This window comes from Pseudorca crassidens, chromosome 3, assembly GCF_039906515.1.
Source record: "Pseudorca crassidens isolate mPseCra1 chromosome 3, mPseCra1.hap1, whole genome shotgun sequence".
NCBI lineage: Eukaryota > Metazoa > Chordata > Mammalia > Artiodactyla > Delphinidae > Pseudorca > Pseudorca crassidens.
In genome coordinates this window covers 77,479,119-77,495,976 of record NC_090298.1, presented here as the reverse complement: position 1 = coordinate 77,495,976, position 16,858 = coordinate 77,479,119, and the positions used below count along the sequence as shown (strand labels likewise).

Sequence of the window (16,858 nt, the reverse complement as noted above, 5' to 3'; positions counted from 1 at the left end):
CCTAGGCAATCCAAACTAGTATGGCTAACCGCTTTGGAACTCTGAAGATCAATCATTAGGTTTCATAACACCTACTTGTTCTAAGTGAAATAGTATTTTAAAAATTAAGTTGAGTGACAACAGTTTTTGTTAGGAGAATTTTGTAACTTCTTGAGAGATGACTCAGGGTGCCAAACAGAGTGAGGTTGTTAAAATGCAGATTCTTGGCCACTCCCCAGACCTGCTAAATCCAAACCTTCAGGGCTGGAGTCTAGGGACCTAAATTTTTAACAAGCTCCCCAGGGGATCCTTATATACTGCAAAGTTTGAGAACTTCTGCCCTAGGGTATCACTAAACCAAAGCTAAATATCACTTCTCACTACCAAATGCTATAAAATGTTGAACTTTTAGCACAACTTTAATTGGCTATAGGGAATCAGCACTTCTTAGTATTAGAAAAATTCCAGTCACAATTTGACTTTCTCATATTTAGGGGCATGATTCAGCAGGTAGCAAAGATGCCATCAGCATCCCTATAGAAATCTGGCCCATCCTGTACAAGTCTGCTGCAAACAGGCTCCCTCCCCACATCTTGACTGGTACTATGATCGGTATGACCCAAACTTCATCACTGTCTTTTTCCTTCATCATCATGCTCTCTCTGTTGCTCTAAAGTAAGGACAATGTTAATTTGGGGTATCACATAAAAGCCAGTACACTTTTCCCTTAATGATATTTAAAAGTTTTTCTTATATTGTTCTTTTCAGTATATTTACTGACTGAATGGCACAAAAACTTGTCCCTATGGTGGCAAAATCCTTTGCCCTCCTAACAAATATTCTGCTTTTAAATAATATTCATAAGTCTATCTGAGCTAACAAAATGACAAAAAACTCAAACAAACCAAAAAACCCAGGATTTTGGGTTCAGCAGCCTAAGAGAAAGACCATGTCTGCAAGATATATGAAGCTATCCCCTCAGGCACATGAGAATTATTTCACCAAATTCAACGTGTAATCCTATCGTGGGCAGAGAATTCTTTGCCTTTTGGAGAATATCAGAAGCCTGAAAACTTATAAAACTATTAAAGAATTGGTAACACGCAAGAACCTTTTATTACAGAAGTTTCCGTGTTCGTTTGTTTTTCAGGAAGAAATACAGCAAGTACAAACACTTGATGAAAACAACATTTATCTACCTAACTGAGCTCACACAGAAACTAGAAATTGAAACGTACCTGTCAAAAAAAAAAAGTTCAATTGCTTAGGCACTAGAAATCAAACCTCTTTCATAAAGAAAATTCTCCCAATCAGACACCATTCAGCATGGCTCTATTAGCGTCACTTCTCAAAAGGCAGAAATCTTAAATGATATGAATCATAACAGCTGGCTTCCACCAACTGCCACTCCACCAGACAGGAAGCTGGTTGTCAATTGGGTGGTAGGGTGTCACTGTCCAGGCAGCTCAGCCTGGGTGGTGGTGGGGCCCGTGAGACGAGGGGAAGCCCATCTAGGGAAGTTTTGCAGGTAGTAGCTTAGTAAATGGTTCTTTCGCAAATTTTTGCATTTAGACTGTGATGCAGAGAAAGCTCTAGTTAAATGTCATAGTCCACTGGGGTCTTTTTCTATCCAGGGAAGGAATATAAAAAGTATGGCTACAGCCCATGCTGAATTTATAATCAATATATAAACTGAATGAAGACAGAAGACATTGAAATTGTTGAGAAATAATCCATTTGCTTAGATAATAAGATTTAAAAGGAAATTGACTAGAATGCTATAGAGAATTTGTTTCTTCATAGCAGAGGTGTTTAAAGTTAATTCTGTAAAGCTACAATAATCATGACAATGTATGGTATTGGGAAAAGGATAGACACATAGATCAATAAAGAGTCCAGAAATAGACTGACATCAATGCTATGGCCAACTGATTCTTGACATAGGTGCAAAGGCATTTCAATGGAGAAAAGACCACCTTTTTAAGAAATGGTGTAAATCTATTATGTGGGAAAAGAAAATGAACCTAGACACTTATCTCACATCTTTTACAAAAATTAACTCAAAATGGGCCACAGACTTAAACGTAAATGTAAAACATTTAGGGGAAACATATGGAAAATTTTCATGGCTTTGAGATAGGCAGAGAGTTCTTAGATTTAACACTAAGAGTATTGTCTTTTAAAAAAATTGATAAATTGGACTTCATCAAAATTAAAAACCTTTTTTGCTCTGCAAAATGATACATTTTGCTCTGCAAAAGATACTTTAAGAGAATTAAAAAACAAACCAGAGACTGGGGGAAAATATTTGCAAATCACATACCTGACAAAGAACTTATATCCAGATTACACAAAGAATTTTCAAACCTCAACAATATGAAGACAAACAACCCAATTTTAAACATTGGCAAAAGATCTGAAAAGATCCTTCAAAAAAGAAGATATAAGAATGGCAAATAAGCACATGAAAAGGTACCCTACATCATTAGTCGTTAGGGAAATTCAAATTAAAACCACAATGAGACACTAATATGCATCCTCTGGAATGACTAAAATTAAAAACAAAAAGTTGACAACACAAAGTGTTGGTAAGTACATAGAGAAGCCCAAACTCCAAAATAAATAAATAAATAAAAAGGAAATGGGATAGCCACTTTGGAAAATAGTTTGGCAGTTTATTATAAAGTTAAATACACACTTACTATATGCGGTTAATCCCACTCTTAGGTATTTGCCCAAAGGGGTAAAACTCATGTTCACATAAAAACCACTTGTGAATGTTTATAGCAGTTTTATTCAGAATCACCAAAAATTAGACAGAATGCAAATATCCTTCAACTGATAACCAAACTGTGATGCATCCATAATGGAATACTATTTTGCAATAAAAAGAAACTACAGATATATTCATCCACATGGATGAATCTCAAATGCATTATGCTAAGTGGAAGAAGCCAGATCAAAAAGCCTACATACTGTATGATTCCATTTATGTGACATTCTGAAAAAGCAAAACTGTAGGAATAGAGAACTGATCAGTGGTTGTCAGGGGTTAAGAGGGAGGGGAGAAGGGTCTGACTACAAAGGAACAGCATGAGGGAGTTTGTTGGGAGTAATAGAACTATTCTGTTTGTCTAAAACAAAAGTAAATTTTACTGTACGTAAATTAAAAATAAATTTTAAAGAGTTTATTCTGAGCTAACACTTGAATATTTTACAGCAAACCTTCTGGAATTGCCATTGCAAACCAAGACATGCTTCAAATTTTCTATTTTTAAAGTAAATTTCCAATGCCATGCTCTGTTTTGGAAAACAGTCAAAAATAACATTCAATTGATCTATTCAAACCGATATGCTTAGAGTGAGTGTGTAAAAAACAGGTTAATTTTAAAACCACAAGACAGAAACATTTTTTTTTAAAGATTCAGGAAACTAAAAATGAAGCAAAGATACTGATCAATTCAAAATCTACGTAGGACAGACCTCTTCCTCTATGCAGAATACAAGAAATGTCAACATTTGACAAAGCTAAATCATGCTGCTTGGCTTTCTATACTATTGAAGTTTAATACAATCTGCTGATGCCAGTACAATTTTTTTTACCACGGGTCAGAGTTACAATAGATCATTAACATTCTGGACTGTTGTTTTTAAGAAATGTGACTATCCCTGTTAGAGACTAATACTTTTATTTTAAATTGAGATATATAAATGATATACAACATTGTGTGAGCTTAAGGTGTACAACATATTGATTTTGATACATTTATATTACAATATGAGGCTAATACTCTTGCAGGTAAATCAAATCATACTTTATACTTTTAATATTTTTTATGTTGGATCAGTTGAAAAATATTTTTTTTAAGATTTTTATTATTTTTTTTCTTTATTTATTTTTGGCTGTGTTGGGTCTTTGTTGCTGCGTGCAGGCTTTCTCTAGTTGCGGTGAGCGGGGGCTACTCTTCCTTGAGGAGCACGAGCTTCTCATTGAGATGGCTTCTCTTGTTGCAGAGCAAAGGCTCTAAGCACGCGGGCTTCAGTAGTTGTGGCATGCAGGCTCAGTAGTTGTGGCACATGGGCTTAGTAGCTCCGCGGCATGCGGTATCTTCCTGGACCAGGGCTCGAACCCGCATCCCCTGCATTGGCAGGCAGACTCCCAACCACTGTGCCACCAGGAAGTCCCTCAGTTGAGAAATATTGAAGCGAACTATCACAATTCAAATAACCAGAGTATTTAAATTACCTAAAATAATTTTACACATAAGAGAAGTGATTTATTCAAGGTAAAGATAGAGAATCAAGAGGTACAGAATCAGAAACAGAGAGCAGCTCTCCTCATTCTCAGTTAATGGCCCTGCTTCCAAGACCAGATTACAGATTGATTGATTGATTAGCTGCGTTGGGTCTTAGTTGTGGCACGTGGATCTTTTGTTGTAGTGCATGGGCTTCTCTCTAGTTCTGGTTATGCACATGGGCTTCAGTAGTTGTGGCATGAGGGCTCCAGAGCGCATGGGCTCTGTAGCTGTGGCATGCGGGGTTAGTTGCCCCGCGGCACGTGGGATCTTAGTTCCCTGACCAGGGATCAAACCAGCATCGCCTGAATTGCAAGACAGATTCTTAACCACTGGACCACCAGGGAAGTCCCCAGATTACAGATTATAAGCACATTTCTGTTAATTAGTCACCATTAAAATTAATTTGCTATAACAATTTGAAGGGGGCAGTACTATGCAACCATATCAGCCCTTGGAGAAAAATGTATTCCTTTCCTTTTCCAGGCTTATAATATTCCCTACAATTGAACTGAAGTTTTTAATCCACTCAGGATGGACAATAGTCAATGTACAGCCATGAAACTTTATTCAGTAAATATGTGACTACTACCGGTAGCAACAATCTCTTACTCTTAAATACTTTTTGCAAATAATCACTTTTTTTTGAATTTTATTTTATTGATTCTTTTATGTAGCAGGTTCTTATTAGTTATCCATTTTATACATATTAGTGTATACATGTCAATCCAAATCTCCCAATTCATCACCCCCCTCCCCCTGCCACTTTCCCCCCTTGGTTAAGAATTAGTGCCTGAATGGTGCTTCTCATCTAATATCCCTTATTCTCATATCTTACATCCCCTGTTAAGACTATACTGCCCTGTTTTGAATTCTGTAAATATTCTAACCTATAAGGATCATGTTGGTTCTTAAATTTCCAAAATCCAAAGCAACAGCAAAAGCCATGACAGATCAAAAGGTCAAAGATGATAAATATGATACTTGAATAAACTGCTGACTGAAAACAAAATGGGATCAGGGCAAATGCAATTCTAATTCTCTAAGTAGAAACAGAAATGCTTCTGTGTTCATATGTGTGATATATATATTTTCTACTTTATAAAGTGAGTGGTATTTTGCTTTTGGAACTAGTGATATCATTGGGAATTGTGCTTTTGACCAAAGACTCATTATCAAATAAATCATAGATATGAACAATATGCAATAAAAGCAAAGATATAACAAGTATAAATCCTTATAATTTAAAATTATAAGACAAGCATTTTCTTTTTTTTTTTTTCTTGTTGGCTGTGCCATGCAGCTTGCAGGATCTCAGTTCCCTAACCAGGGACTGAACCTGCACCCTAGGCAGTAAAAGCCCAGAGTCCTAACCACTGGACCATCAGGGAATTCCCAAGATGAGCATTTTAAATGGGCACCTGTGCACACATTTGTTATACCAAGGGTTCCAATATATCACAAATTATCTATGCCACACATAAAAATAGAATTAGCTTCCATAAATCTCACTAAAGTCAATATGCTAGCTATAATAAACCAAAGCTAAATGAAACATTTTATTTACCTTCTAACTATTTAACAGAATATTTGGTGTTTGTGTGGAAGGGGTGATTCAAATGAACTTAAGTCCTTCTTTCAAGACAAACAACAATATAAAATAGATAACTAATAAGAACCTGCTGTATAAAAAAATAAATTAAATTAAATTAAAAAACTAAAAAAAAAAGACCAACAACAAAACCAACCCCCAAGCTGCCCCCCAAAGTAGAACCAACCATTCCTTTTTATTAATTTTACTGTGACAACCTGACACATTCAATGTAATTCCTCAGACCTTAGAGCCATGTTCAAAGACAGAAGTGATAGATTTGGAAAAGGAAATTTTAGGTTCTGACTAAGCTCGGTCACTTACCAATTGGGTGATCACAGCCTCTCTGAGCCTCAGTTACTTTAAAGGTAAAATTAGTATAAAACAATGACTATCTCACAGAGTACAGAGAAAATTCAAAGAGATAATATAACTTAATTGTTTTTAAAATGCAAATCCCATCAGGAATTCAAGCTATTATTAATTATCAATATTGTTCTAGATGTTGATGGCATTTGGTCCACTATTAGTATGTTTTAAAGTGAAAAGCTAAACAGTCATTTTGCCCCATCTAATCTTCCTACTTCCTCAGTTTATTCAGAAATGCATGTGCTCCTTTTCAGTACAAAACAGCATGGAAACAGTTAAGAGTTGTGAGGTCACTCTTTACCATGCTTCTCATTCTCAGAGCTTATTTGACACCTTTCAGGGCACTTTGCACTATGCTGAAAAGCCACAAAAACAATTATCATGTGGGAGAAAGGGACATTTTGGTCACTATATTGTGCAATTCTGTGGACAGGACATTTTTCTCAGTCGGTACAGAGGGAAAGAGTTTTACTGGTGTGCAGGAGAATTAAACCAAAGTCATTTTGCTTTCAAAAGACATACAACTTCCTAGAGACTGCTCTTCAAGTGGGAAAGGCAAGGAACAAAGAGGGAGAGAAGCCCAGAAAAGTGTCAGTCAAGACTGGGTATCTGTCTTAGGAAGCCAGAGCTGTATTTTCCATATAGCTGAGAGAATGAGAGAGAACCCCGCCCACCTCACCTTCTACACAGCACCACCCACAGAAAGAAGGAATTTGAACTGGAGGGGAGGAAGTGAGAGGGGGTTGGGGGCAGGGGGATACTTACTCCCAGATTACAATTTTTTAAAAGAACCAGAGGGTCCTAGGAGGAGGAAAGGACTTTGGAGACTAAGAGACTGCAGAGAGAGTAGTCTAGAGCTGGGATAGCTTCCCCCAAGATTGGGAAGGGGAAGAGGCTGCCAATCCCAGGAAGGGTTCAGCCCAAGTCCACTGTCTTTTCAGCTCCCCAGGAAAGGACATGCCTGGAGAGGAGAGTTGGACCTAGTACCCCAGTTCCCAGATGAGCTATACCTCTCAGGAAATCACATAGACCACCATCATAAATGTTTCAGTGCTAAGTAGTGACTAGGGAAAGTTTCAGCCTCCCTTCTCATAATCCCTATCAACGCCACCCTCAACGCAATGGCCATATAAACACACAATCTAAAGTAAAACCAGTATGTTTGCTATGTAAACCCAGTTTTAATTCACATCCCCTGGTTCCTTCCATCCAGATTGCACCCAATCTTAAACCCTTCCTAACGGGAAATTCTTGAGCTTCTAATGGATTATACCAGCACCAATGGACATAGACCAGAGAGCCTTCCCCATATATTCTGGGACCTCTGTAACACCTGTAGATTTATTGTTCTACCACACAGAGATAGGGGGCTCAGAACCACATTTACCAATAATGATGATGATGATGATGATAAATAATGCAATATGACATTTCTTACACTTGAGTGGAATGCAGTAAAAACAATCACACATGACACAATTGCTCAGCTTAAAATTTGTGTTTAGGCAACAAATATTTATGTCCCTTCTGTAGGTATTTCACTTTTATTCTCTATGAACATTTAGTGAAGTTCCTTTAAAACCATCAAGCTCCTACTTCAGCTGTGTCCAAGGAAAGGAGATTTTTGCTTCTCAGCTGTAACTCCATAACGTCTGTGTTCTCTTTTCATAACAGAAGCCACTGCCTTGTATTAAGACATTAGTAGAAACTATTTTATAAGTGGCTTTAAGAAATAACTCACAAAACTACTAAGACGTGTATAAGACAGAATGGCCTTCAGCACTGAAAAGCACTAAAGCAGAGACTGAAAACTAGAAAGCTGTGGCCTAACTCAGGCCAAGAGACTTTTTGAACGTCCACAAAACATTTATTGACATTTTTAGTAAGGTGCCAACAAATAAACTCAGAAAGCCCATGTAAAAATCTTCGATTTACAGCTTTTCTTGAAAAATTAGAAGATCGGACAACACTGGGTCCCTGCAGGTTCACCTGGCAACAATCAGCCAAACCAGAAAATCACTGAGCCCTTTAAACACCCCCAGCTCACCACAGTCCAGCACCTTCAGTCCCTGCGGCAAACTGGCCACTTCACTCATTTCGGGTACCTAATGGTCCCTGAAGTCATCTGAACTGGTGACCTCAGTTCCAAAGGATAAGTAAGAAATGCTCATTAAATACGTGGCAACCCAGAGTGAAGGGTGGCCCAGCACTTGAAGACCAGCGATGGCCTTGATATTCACACAACCTCTGTCTGCACCGCACACTAGACATCAGAGATGGAGCAAGTCCTGAACAAGGTTACTTCCTTTTCACTTTTTTCTTCCACTGAATTATCATATAAGACAGATTTCTTCTCAGTTATTAAGTCCAAACAATAGCTACGCAACGTATATAGTGACTATAATGACACTTAAAAAGCTGATTCAGACCCTGCCTCTCCTGGTTGTAATGAGTTAAGCAGGTTGCTTTTTTTTTTTTTTTTTTTTGCGGTACGCGGGCCTCTCACCGTTGTGGCCTCTCCAGTTGCGCAGCACAGGTTCCGGACGCGCAGGCTCAGCGGCCACGGCTCACGGGCTTAGCCGCTCCGCGGCATGTGGGATCTTCCCGGACCAAGGCACGAACCCGTGTCCTCTTCATCATCAGGCGGACTCTCAACCATTGCGCCACCAGGGAAGCCCCTAGACAGGTTGCTTTTAAATTAAGTGTCTCAGTCTCCTCATTCGTAAAATTAATGAGTTTAGCTAGAATGATCATTAAGATCACTTTTAGTTGGCCTCTTCCCATCTATACCACCTCTACTTATCTAGAATCTATCTACTCAACCCTCAAAAACTGTTCAATTTCCACACCACCACAAAACTTCTGCAGACTTCTCCTTTCTTTGAAGTTTTAAGCTCATAAACACTACCACCCAAATTAGCACTTACTAATTCTCTAATCACTTTGAGTTTGTTGGTTCATTCCCCATATTCAAACAGAAGATCTCTTTAAATAAGAGACTACACTGTTTATTTTTTAAATCTTCCACAGCATTTTACATTTATTTAGCAATCAATAATTGTTAATTAAACTGAATAATGATACAGAAAATATCTATAAAGTGGCAAACTTCCCAAAGAGCAACTTTCACCAGCCTCCTGAGAAGGAATTAACCTTATCAGCGTCACAACTTGCCCATTTGATTCAGGCAGGCATAATGTGTACTATGCAATGAAGAGACACACAACTAGATTACCCTATTGTTTGTTTTTTTTTTAAGATGTTGGAGGTAGGAGTTTATTAATTTATTTATTTTTGCTGTGTTGGGTCTTTGTTTCTGTGCGAGGGCTTTCTCTAGTTGTGGCAAGCGGGGGCCACTCTTCATCGCAGTGCGCGGGCCTTTCACTATCGCGGCCTGTCTTGTTGCGGAGCACAGGCTCCAGACGCGCAGGCTCAATAGTTGTGGCTCACGGGCTCAGTTGCTCCGCGGCATGCGGGATCCTCCCAGACCAGGGCTCGAACCCGTGTCCCCTGAATCGGCAGGCAGACTCCCAACCACCGCGCCACCAGGGAAGCCCCTACCCTATTGTCTTGTACATGTTCATTGCTTCTTTCCATAGTCGAAATGCTCAAAAGAGGAAAAATACAAACAATAACTCACTACAATAATATACTGTATTACTCACTGAAAGATTAGGTTACTCACTAAAATACAGCATGAGAAAAATTTTCCTACCACAACTAAGAAAAGAAAATCAATTTCTATTAAGGGGCTGTGGGTCAGACATTTAAAAACTACAGTGAAAACCACCCTTGCTCCTCCCCCACCCCTTGGATGTCATCAGAAGTTCTGAGCAAGAGGAGGCCAAGTTAAGATGCCATGTGGGCGGGGATTTACCCACCTTCACCAGAAAAGCAATGGTATACAGGTTTTACTTGTTCTGGTCAAACTCTCCTCCCCACCCCGAAATAATTAAAACTTTAGATATGTGGTCAGTCAGTCCTTCCCTATCAAAGAGCAAAGCAAACAGGAAAAAAGAATAATTCAAGTATAAGACTTTAAAAAAAATTTTGTGATTGCCTTAATTTATTCAATGAATTTAAGATAATTAACACTAGTAAACTAAATTAAGAAGTGTTAATCACGCCTTAACAGCTAGCCAAATCTAGTGGATTGAAGTTAAATCAATTTTAAAAATGTTCTTCTGTGATGTAACAACACTTAATACAGATGTTTCCACTTAACCCATATTCTGTGGAAGGAGAATTCGTTCTGTAATTTGTATTATACACATACAATGCTTGAGGGTCTGAATCAAGAGGTGGTGTACATGTAGGCTAGAGGATTTATTAAGGGGAGGGGGTGAATCATGAAAACAATCCCACTTGGACCTTTCTGGAAAATCACAGCCCTATCCAATTAAAAAGTATGGGAAATACTGATTAAATGCCTATAATTTTTCTGGGGAATCCCTGTAAAACGCAACAAGGTTTTACAATCTGAGGGAAACAAAAATCGTCTCAAATTTAAAAATAATAATCATTTTTAAAAACTGCCTTGCAACAGTTTCAAGCCTTTGAACGGTTTGTTTTTATCTGGTGGTGCTGATCACCCTGTTAACTCATCCCCTCTGACGGGAAGCCTGTCAGTCCCTCCACACACAGCCTGAAGAGGGCTCCTGATTAGGCTTCCTCCTTTAGCCACGCCTACACATGGAGCATCGCGAGGAACGGAAAGTATGCCCAGCCTCCGCAGCCCCTCACACACCCATCTCCTACGGTTAACATCAATAGCTTAAACTCTAGGTTTTCCCACATTCCTGTCAAATGAAATGGACAGAACCCAAACGAACCGGAGAATGATGTCGCTGTTGCTCTTAATTTAGGTCAAGGACGCTTACACTCTTCTACTGCCCTTTGAAAGGAAAATCCTAACTGCCGCTCCAAGTCCCATAAAAAGGCACAACCCTGTTCCTATGGCGAACTCCAAAGGAACGGAATACCGTTTCTCTGGGATCACAACAGGGCATGGCGTGGGAAAAACCTTTAAATTCCGTTTTCTTTAGTACTATGCCCACCACACCAAAGGGATTTAACCTTTAGGCATGGTGTTGTACATAAGATGCTCCACACAATCTAGCAGAAACTCTTAAAACCAAGGGCCAACTCACTAATTTCAAATTTAGGGTGAAATGACGGAGAAGGGCACCCTCCCCCATTTCGGTCGCACAGCAATAGCAATGAGTTTTGAGGAGAGACTCTCCAGTGACTCAGCCTACAGCGACCTCCCTCACACGCACACATCCTACTCCACAAACTAACGCAGCCGTCGGGGGACGAAGTCCTTACTTGGCCTCACATTCGGGGTGGGAATCCTCCTCTCCAAGGACCACCAGCGCAGGAAGAGACTCCCCCCTACACTCCGGCTCTCTACTACTATACCCCCAAGGGGCGGGGCTTCGACCCCAGGTAACCAGACCAGGCAATCTGGACACCCAATTAGCAGGGGATCCCCCAAACCAGCCTGGCCAATAGCGGCCAGTGGGCCAAGACGACCAGACGTGACGTCAGGTGCGATTAAGTTGGCGCGTCACCTCGACGTCAGCCTCTTACCTCTCGGACGTCCCGTCCCGGGAGCAAACTCCAGCGACTTTGGGCTCCGCCCCCGTGAGAGTGGAGGGCGGCCAATGAGGACGGCTCTGAGGGGACCGGGGCCAATGAGACGAGCCCGGGGCGGGGCACGAGGCCGGAGGGTGGGGCGGGTGGCGGCGGTGGCAGCCCGAGGTCTGGCTGCGCGCAGTATATGACAGTACGTCAGCAGCGGGATGGCCGTAGCTGTGGCGGCGGCTGCAGAAGCCCGAGCAGCCGCGGCCGCAGTGGAGGCTAGAGCCCGAGCGGCGTCGGCGGCGGCACCCCGGGGAGTTTAAGATGGCGGCAGGGGGGCCGGCGGGCCTGCGGGAGGAGCAGCGCTATGGGCTGTCGTGCGGGAGGCTGGGACAGGACAACACCACCGTACTGCATGTGAAGCTCACCGAGACGGCGATCCGCGCGCTCGAGACCTACCAGAGCCACGAGGTGAGCTGGGCAGTTGGCCGGGCTCGGGAAGGAAGAGGGCGTCCCTCGCCGCCCCGCCGCGCCTCTCCCTGCCACCGGCACCTGGCTTGAGGCCGGTGGAGCAGGGGCTCGCCGTCAGCGCCCGCGGCAGCAGGGCTGGGCAGGGCCGGGCAGGGTCGCTGACGCCGCCGTCCCGGGCCAGCTGGGCGCTTGGGCGTTGGGAGGTGGGCGGGCGGGCGGCCCCTGGCGGCGGGGCCGAGGCAGCCGCAGCCCTGGCTCGGCTGCGCAGCCGCTGCGGGACTTTCCGACGGCGCCCGGGTTTTCTAGCCTTTTCTGTCCCAGTGAGGGAGAAAGGCAACAGGGAGACGAGTGAGATGGCTCTTCTGCCCACGGCGTGTCGGGGGGGTGGGGAGGGGTCAGAGGGCAGCGTCCGGGTAACGAACCCGAGAGGACCGGCGGGCACTAATCGTCCGCGTTTTGGGGGTACCACCGCGGACCAGCAGAGACCGGGACACAGGCGCTCCGCGTATGAAGGTGGGATACACATTGTACTCGCAAGAACTTGGGGATACAGGCGCTGAGCTTATGGGGGCGGGGGGCACACCGTGTACTCGGAAAGGCTGAGGCACAGACAGTCCGCGTATGAGGGAGGAGGGGGACACACCTTACACTTCCAGAGACTCGGGCACACGGGCGCTTCGCGTTCCCAGAGACACAACACCGCGTAGCGAGAGCCACACACAGCCAGCGCTCACCCGGGAGCAGAGATATCGGTTACTGAGGAGAGAGAGTCTCCGTGGCTCCTCATACCCGAAAGACGCGTCGCTCGCGTCTGAGGCGGATTCACAGACTTGGAAACTTGGATCGAGGGTCCGGGGCGGGGGCGGGGGCGGGGATACACAGCGTCCCGGGCAGACTCGGGTTTCTCACCCCGCACCGCGTCCCGGAGAGAGATCCATGGACACACACAACTCGAGCACAGCGAAGGCTCACGTACTCGGCAGTTGGAGGACAAACCCAGGGACGCGTTTTCACGTTTAAAAAAAAAAAAAAAAAAAGTGAGGGATAGAGTGGGAGGCATAGCGAAGAAACGCCGCAACCGGAGTGCCTAGGGAAGCCGTTTATGGAGATGCAGTACTGTGAATGAGTGAGGGAGACAGTGGACGCATCGCATAAGGGGAGGGATATACCATATGAGGGACCGGTAACAGTCACTCTGAGAAGAGAGACCGTCCGTGGAGCAGAGAACCCACAGGGTATCCCGACAAATAGCCAAGTCCATGTCAAGGAAACACGCTCCGATTAACTGATCTCATAAAGCAGGGCCAGAGGGATACCCAGACACGCTCATAGTTATTCAGATAAAAGTGGAGAAAGGAATTAACATCTGTTGAGCTCCCACTAGTGCCAGGCCCTTTAAATGCTTGGAAGGAAGGCCCAGAGTTGGAGGCAAAACCGCAGGAGAGGTGTGAACCTGGGCCAAGAGAGACTTACCTTCAGGGGGCCCCTACATAAGCATGCACACAGGAGGAGGCACACAGTTGTGCACAGCTTGAGGAGTACATGAGCTCACATGATAGTGTACATGTAAACAGCAGGAGAGACTCAGAAATGAGCATGCCCTCAGGATGGCACTCACAGAATTGAGTGGACACATGGATGTACATTCCAGGACATATGAGTTACCCACCAGAGAAGCATAAGCGAAAAACACTCAGACTCGGGGGTGGAGGGAGGAGTGCATGCACAGGGAGAAAGATACTTTTCCTACACACCATGAAGTCTCAGGGAAAGAGGGTCTCATGTATGACTGGGAAGTCACACAGCAATAGGAATGCGAGGAAATACAAGAAATAAAAACTGCATGTGTCAGTAGCTACTCGCAGACAGGTGCATCTGCAGGGAAGAGACCAGCACCAGCATGGAGTGGGAGGCCCATCTGGGGGAAGCCAGATAGGCAGGCAGAGGGACACAGGGGCAGACACTGGAGAGAAACTCAGCCCTGCAAGATGGAGAGATAAGCTTGCCTGTTCCAAGAGGAGGGTGTGGGAAGGAATGACAGTGGGAAGAAGGTAGGTCAGGGTATGTAAAGAGAAAAACACCGGAGAGGAAGAGGCCAGCAGGAGGAGGCCAACCTCCAGTCAGAAACAGACCCAGGGAGCAGATAAAGACTGACACACAGGGGTGGGGAGAGGCATCTCTGGGGACAGTAGGTCAACCAGCCACCTTGGGGGGACAACTGGCATACTGTACAGCTAGCTGATCACAACAAGATTGACAGACACTGACCCGGAAGAGGTGGGTGAGGAGGCCCGCACAGGGAAGGGATGGTACCCAGGGAGAGAGAGGTGGCAGAGAAGCCCCCAGTGCTCACTGAGAATGCTGTTTGTTTTTCTCCCTTCATTTCTGCCTCCTGCACCTTAGTGTTTACGTGCTTGGGATTAAAGTTGGAATGCTTGGATTCTAAAAGCTCCACATATATACCACTGTCTTAAGAAACAGCAGATCAAAAATTCTTCCTCTTCCAACCCACCACTTAGTTCTTGATTTTTTTTAAGTTATATTTATTTATTTTTACAGTCAAAGGTACCAAAGTCAATGGCTTTCCTTGCTCCTGACTACTTCTATTGCCTATTAATATCATTACCATCTGTTTCCATCTCTGTGCATGCAAATTAATGTATCTAGTCAATCTGTACAGAGGGAGAGAAGGGAAAGGGAGAAGACTTTTCCAACTCTCTCTACCCTTCTGAGTTGGACCCAGGTAGATTGAGACAATCAGTGGATTCCTTTTCTTCTAAAAGTTGGTAGTAGAAGCAGTACTATGCAGGGAGAGGAGGAAGAAATAAGCTGACTTGGCCGTTGCAGTTGGACACTGCCTTGTTTCTGACTTAACCAGTTCCTGTCCCCAGGCCTCACTGTCACTTTGGCCACAGAAACACTTCTTAAGGGGCTTGGAAAAGCAGGATTTGGGGTGAGACTGTTAACTTCAGACAGCTGAAAAGTGGGAAGAGACAGAAGAAAAAGAAATGAGGTACTGTTGGAACTTACTACAGTATCCTCTGGTGTGTTCAGCCAAGTCTCCCACAATGTGTCCTCAGTGTCCCACCTCCTGACTAGGGCCAGACCACGGCTCCCCCATCAACACGGTAAAGTTGCCAGCAGTGGGCATATGGCCGAGCTTTTCTCCTCCAGTAGAAGGATACATACTTGGTCTTTTACGCTTTCACTTTCCACCCTTATCAAATTAGGGCTCCTAACTTTAAATTGTAGCTGCGTTTGGAAAAATGTTGGAATGCATTGGTTAGTCAGGGAGAAGTTTCTATTCTCTCCTGGGGAGGGGGGCAGGATGGCTTTAACTTCTCATATAAAACTGCTCCTACCATTCCTGTGCTTAGATAGGAAGGTGCTTGATGCTTGACAAGTGGCCTCCAAGTGGCTTTGGCCCATGCAATGTTATGACTGTTATGCCTCCTCTTCTGATGACTTTCTAAGAGCCAGAAATTTCAACAGGTTAATTTCCTAAATTAAGCATCAGAGAGTTATTTTTATCTAGATTATTTTGTCCATTGGATTTACTGTCCTAAATTAATCCACTTGACCTAAGACTTCAGGGAGGTAAATTTAAGAATTTTAGGAAACTATGACTTAGGCTAAACACAGATGTTCTTTAGATATAATTGAGCAAGTATCTGAACTTATTAGAGTTCATGGAAACAGAATCTTTTAATTAGAAACAATTCCTCACTGTTTTGAAAGACAAACAAACCTAATTGACCTTCATTACTCAAGTTTTCTATTTTTAGAGAAGAAATGAGGAAAGCTAACTTGGGAACCTTTTAAACAGAGATTGGGGTGCGGGATAGAGACATTGTGATTCCAGGAATGGGAGTTATAGTTGGAGTAAATATCTTCTAAAAGTTGTTTTCCACTCAGTTTGAATACAGAGACAGTTTCAAGTTGATTATATATATAAAAAAGTGTTAACTGGAAAGTTATTTTCATGGTTTGCAGAATGAACTCAGAATACTTACACAGATATTTAGTATATATTGCAAAACTACTTTTTTTTTCCTATAGATAGGTTATTTTGAATGAAGGTACAGGTTACTAAATAAAAATCACATATTACAACTTTATAGTCATTCTAAACTGATGTCTGAATTTGTGGTCTATATAAGCCTCACATATTTTAAATGAGCATATGTTACTGTAATTACATATTTCTCCCAAATGTATCCTAAAACTATTTCAAATTAAACCTCAAAATTCTAAAATTTATTTTAGCCAATTCCTTCAGTAATTTGTAGCTGGCTTTATTTTGACATTTGAGTAACTCATTTGGTAGTAACAAAAATCTTATCAAAATTTTGTTTTCAGATTCTCTTATTGCTGAGCCTGTTGATTTTTTTTTTAATGTTTACTCAAAGTTTCAAAGGTGGTGGCTCAAATAATACTGTCATGTTTATCCAACTATTACATAAAAAGTCTTGCATAGATGCATCTGGAAGCAGGGGCCATTCATTCTCTATGCCTGGAGATGAGAAAGGAGATGACTTTAAGAAGGATTCTGTTAACACATTCTCTTGCC

The 16,858-nt window shown here is 42.7% G+C and overlaps 1 protein-coding gene across 6 annotated transcripts in view; it reads left to right on the top strand.

Annotated features, from left to right (window-relative positions):
• Positions 1–11,997: 11,997 nt before the first annotated feature.
• The window catches only part of ELL2 (elongation factor for RNA polymerase II 2), a 77,112-nt gene continuing 72,251 nt past the window's right edge, over positions 11,998–16,858 (top strand). For 3 of the 6 annotated variants that reach the window (XM_067731279.1, XM_067731280.1, XM_067731278.1), the window contains exon 1: positions 11,998–12,288. In XM_067731279.1, coding sequence (XP_067587380.1) covers positions 12,142–12,288 — 147 coding nt within the window. In that variant the 5' untranslated portion in view covers positions 11,998–12,141. Of the gene's footprint in view, positions 12,289–12,666; positions 12,802–16,858 lie in introns of those variants that run through there. The other 3 variants (XM_067731285.1, XM_067731281.1, XM_067731286.1) reach the window with 3 other exon arrangements.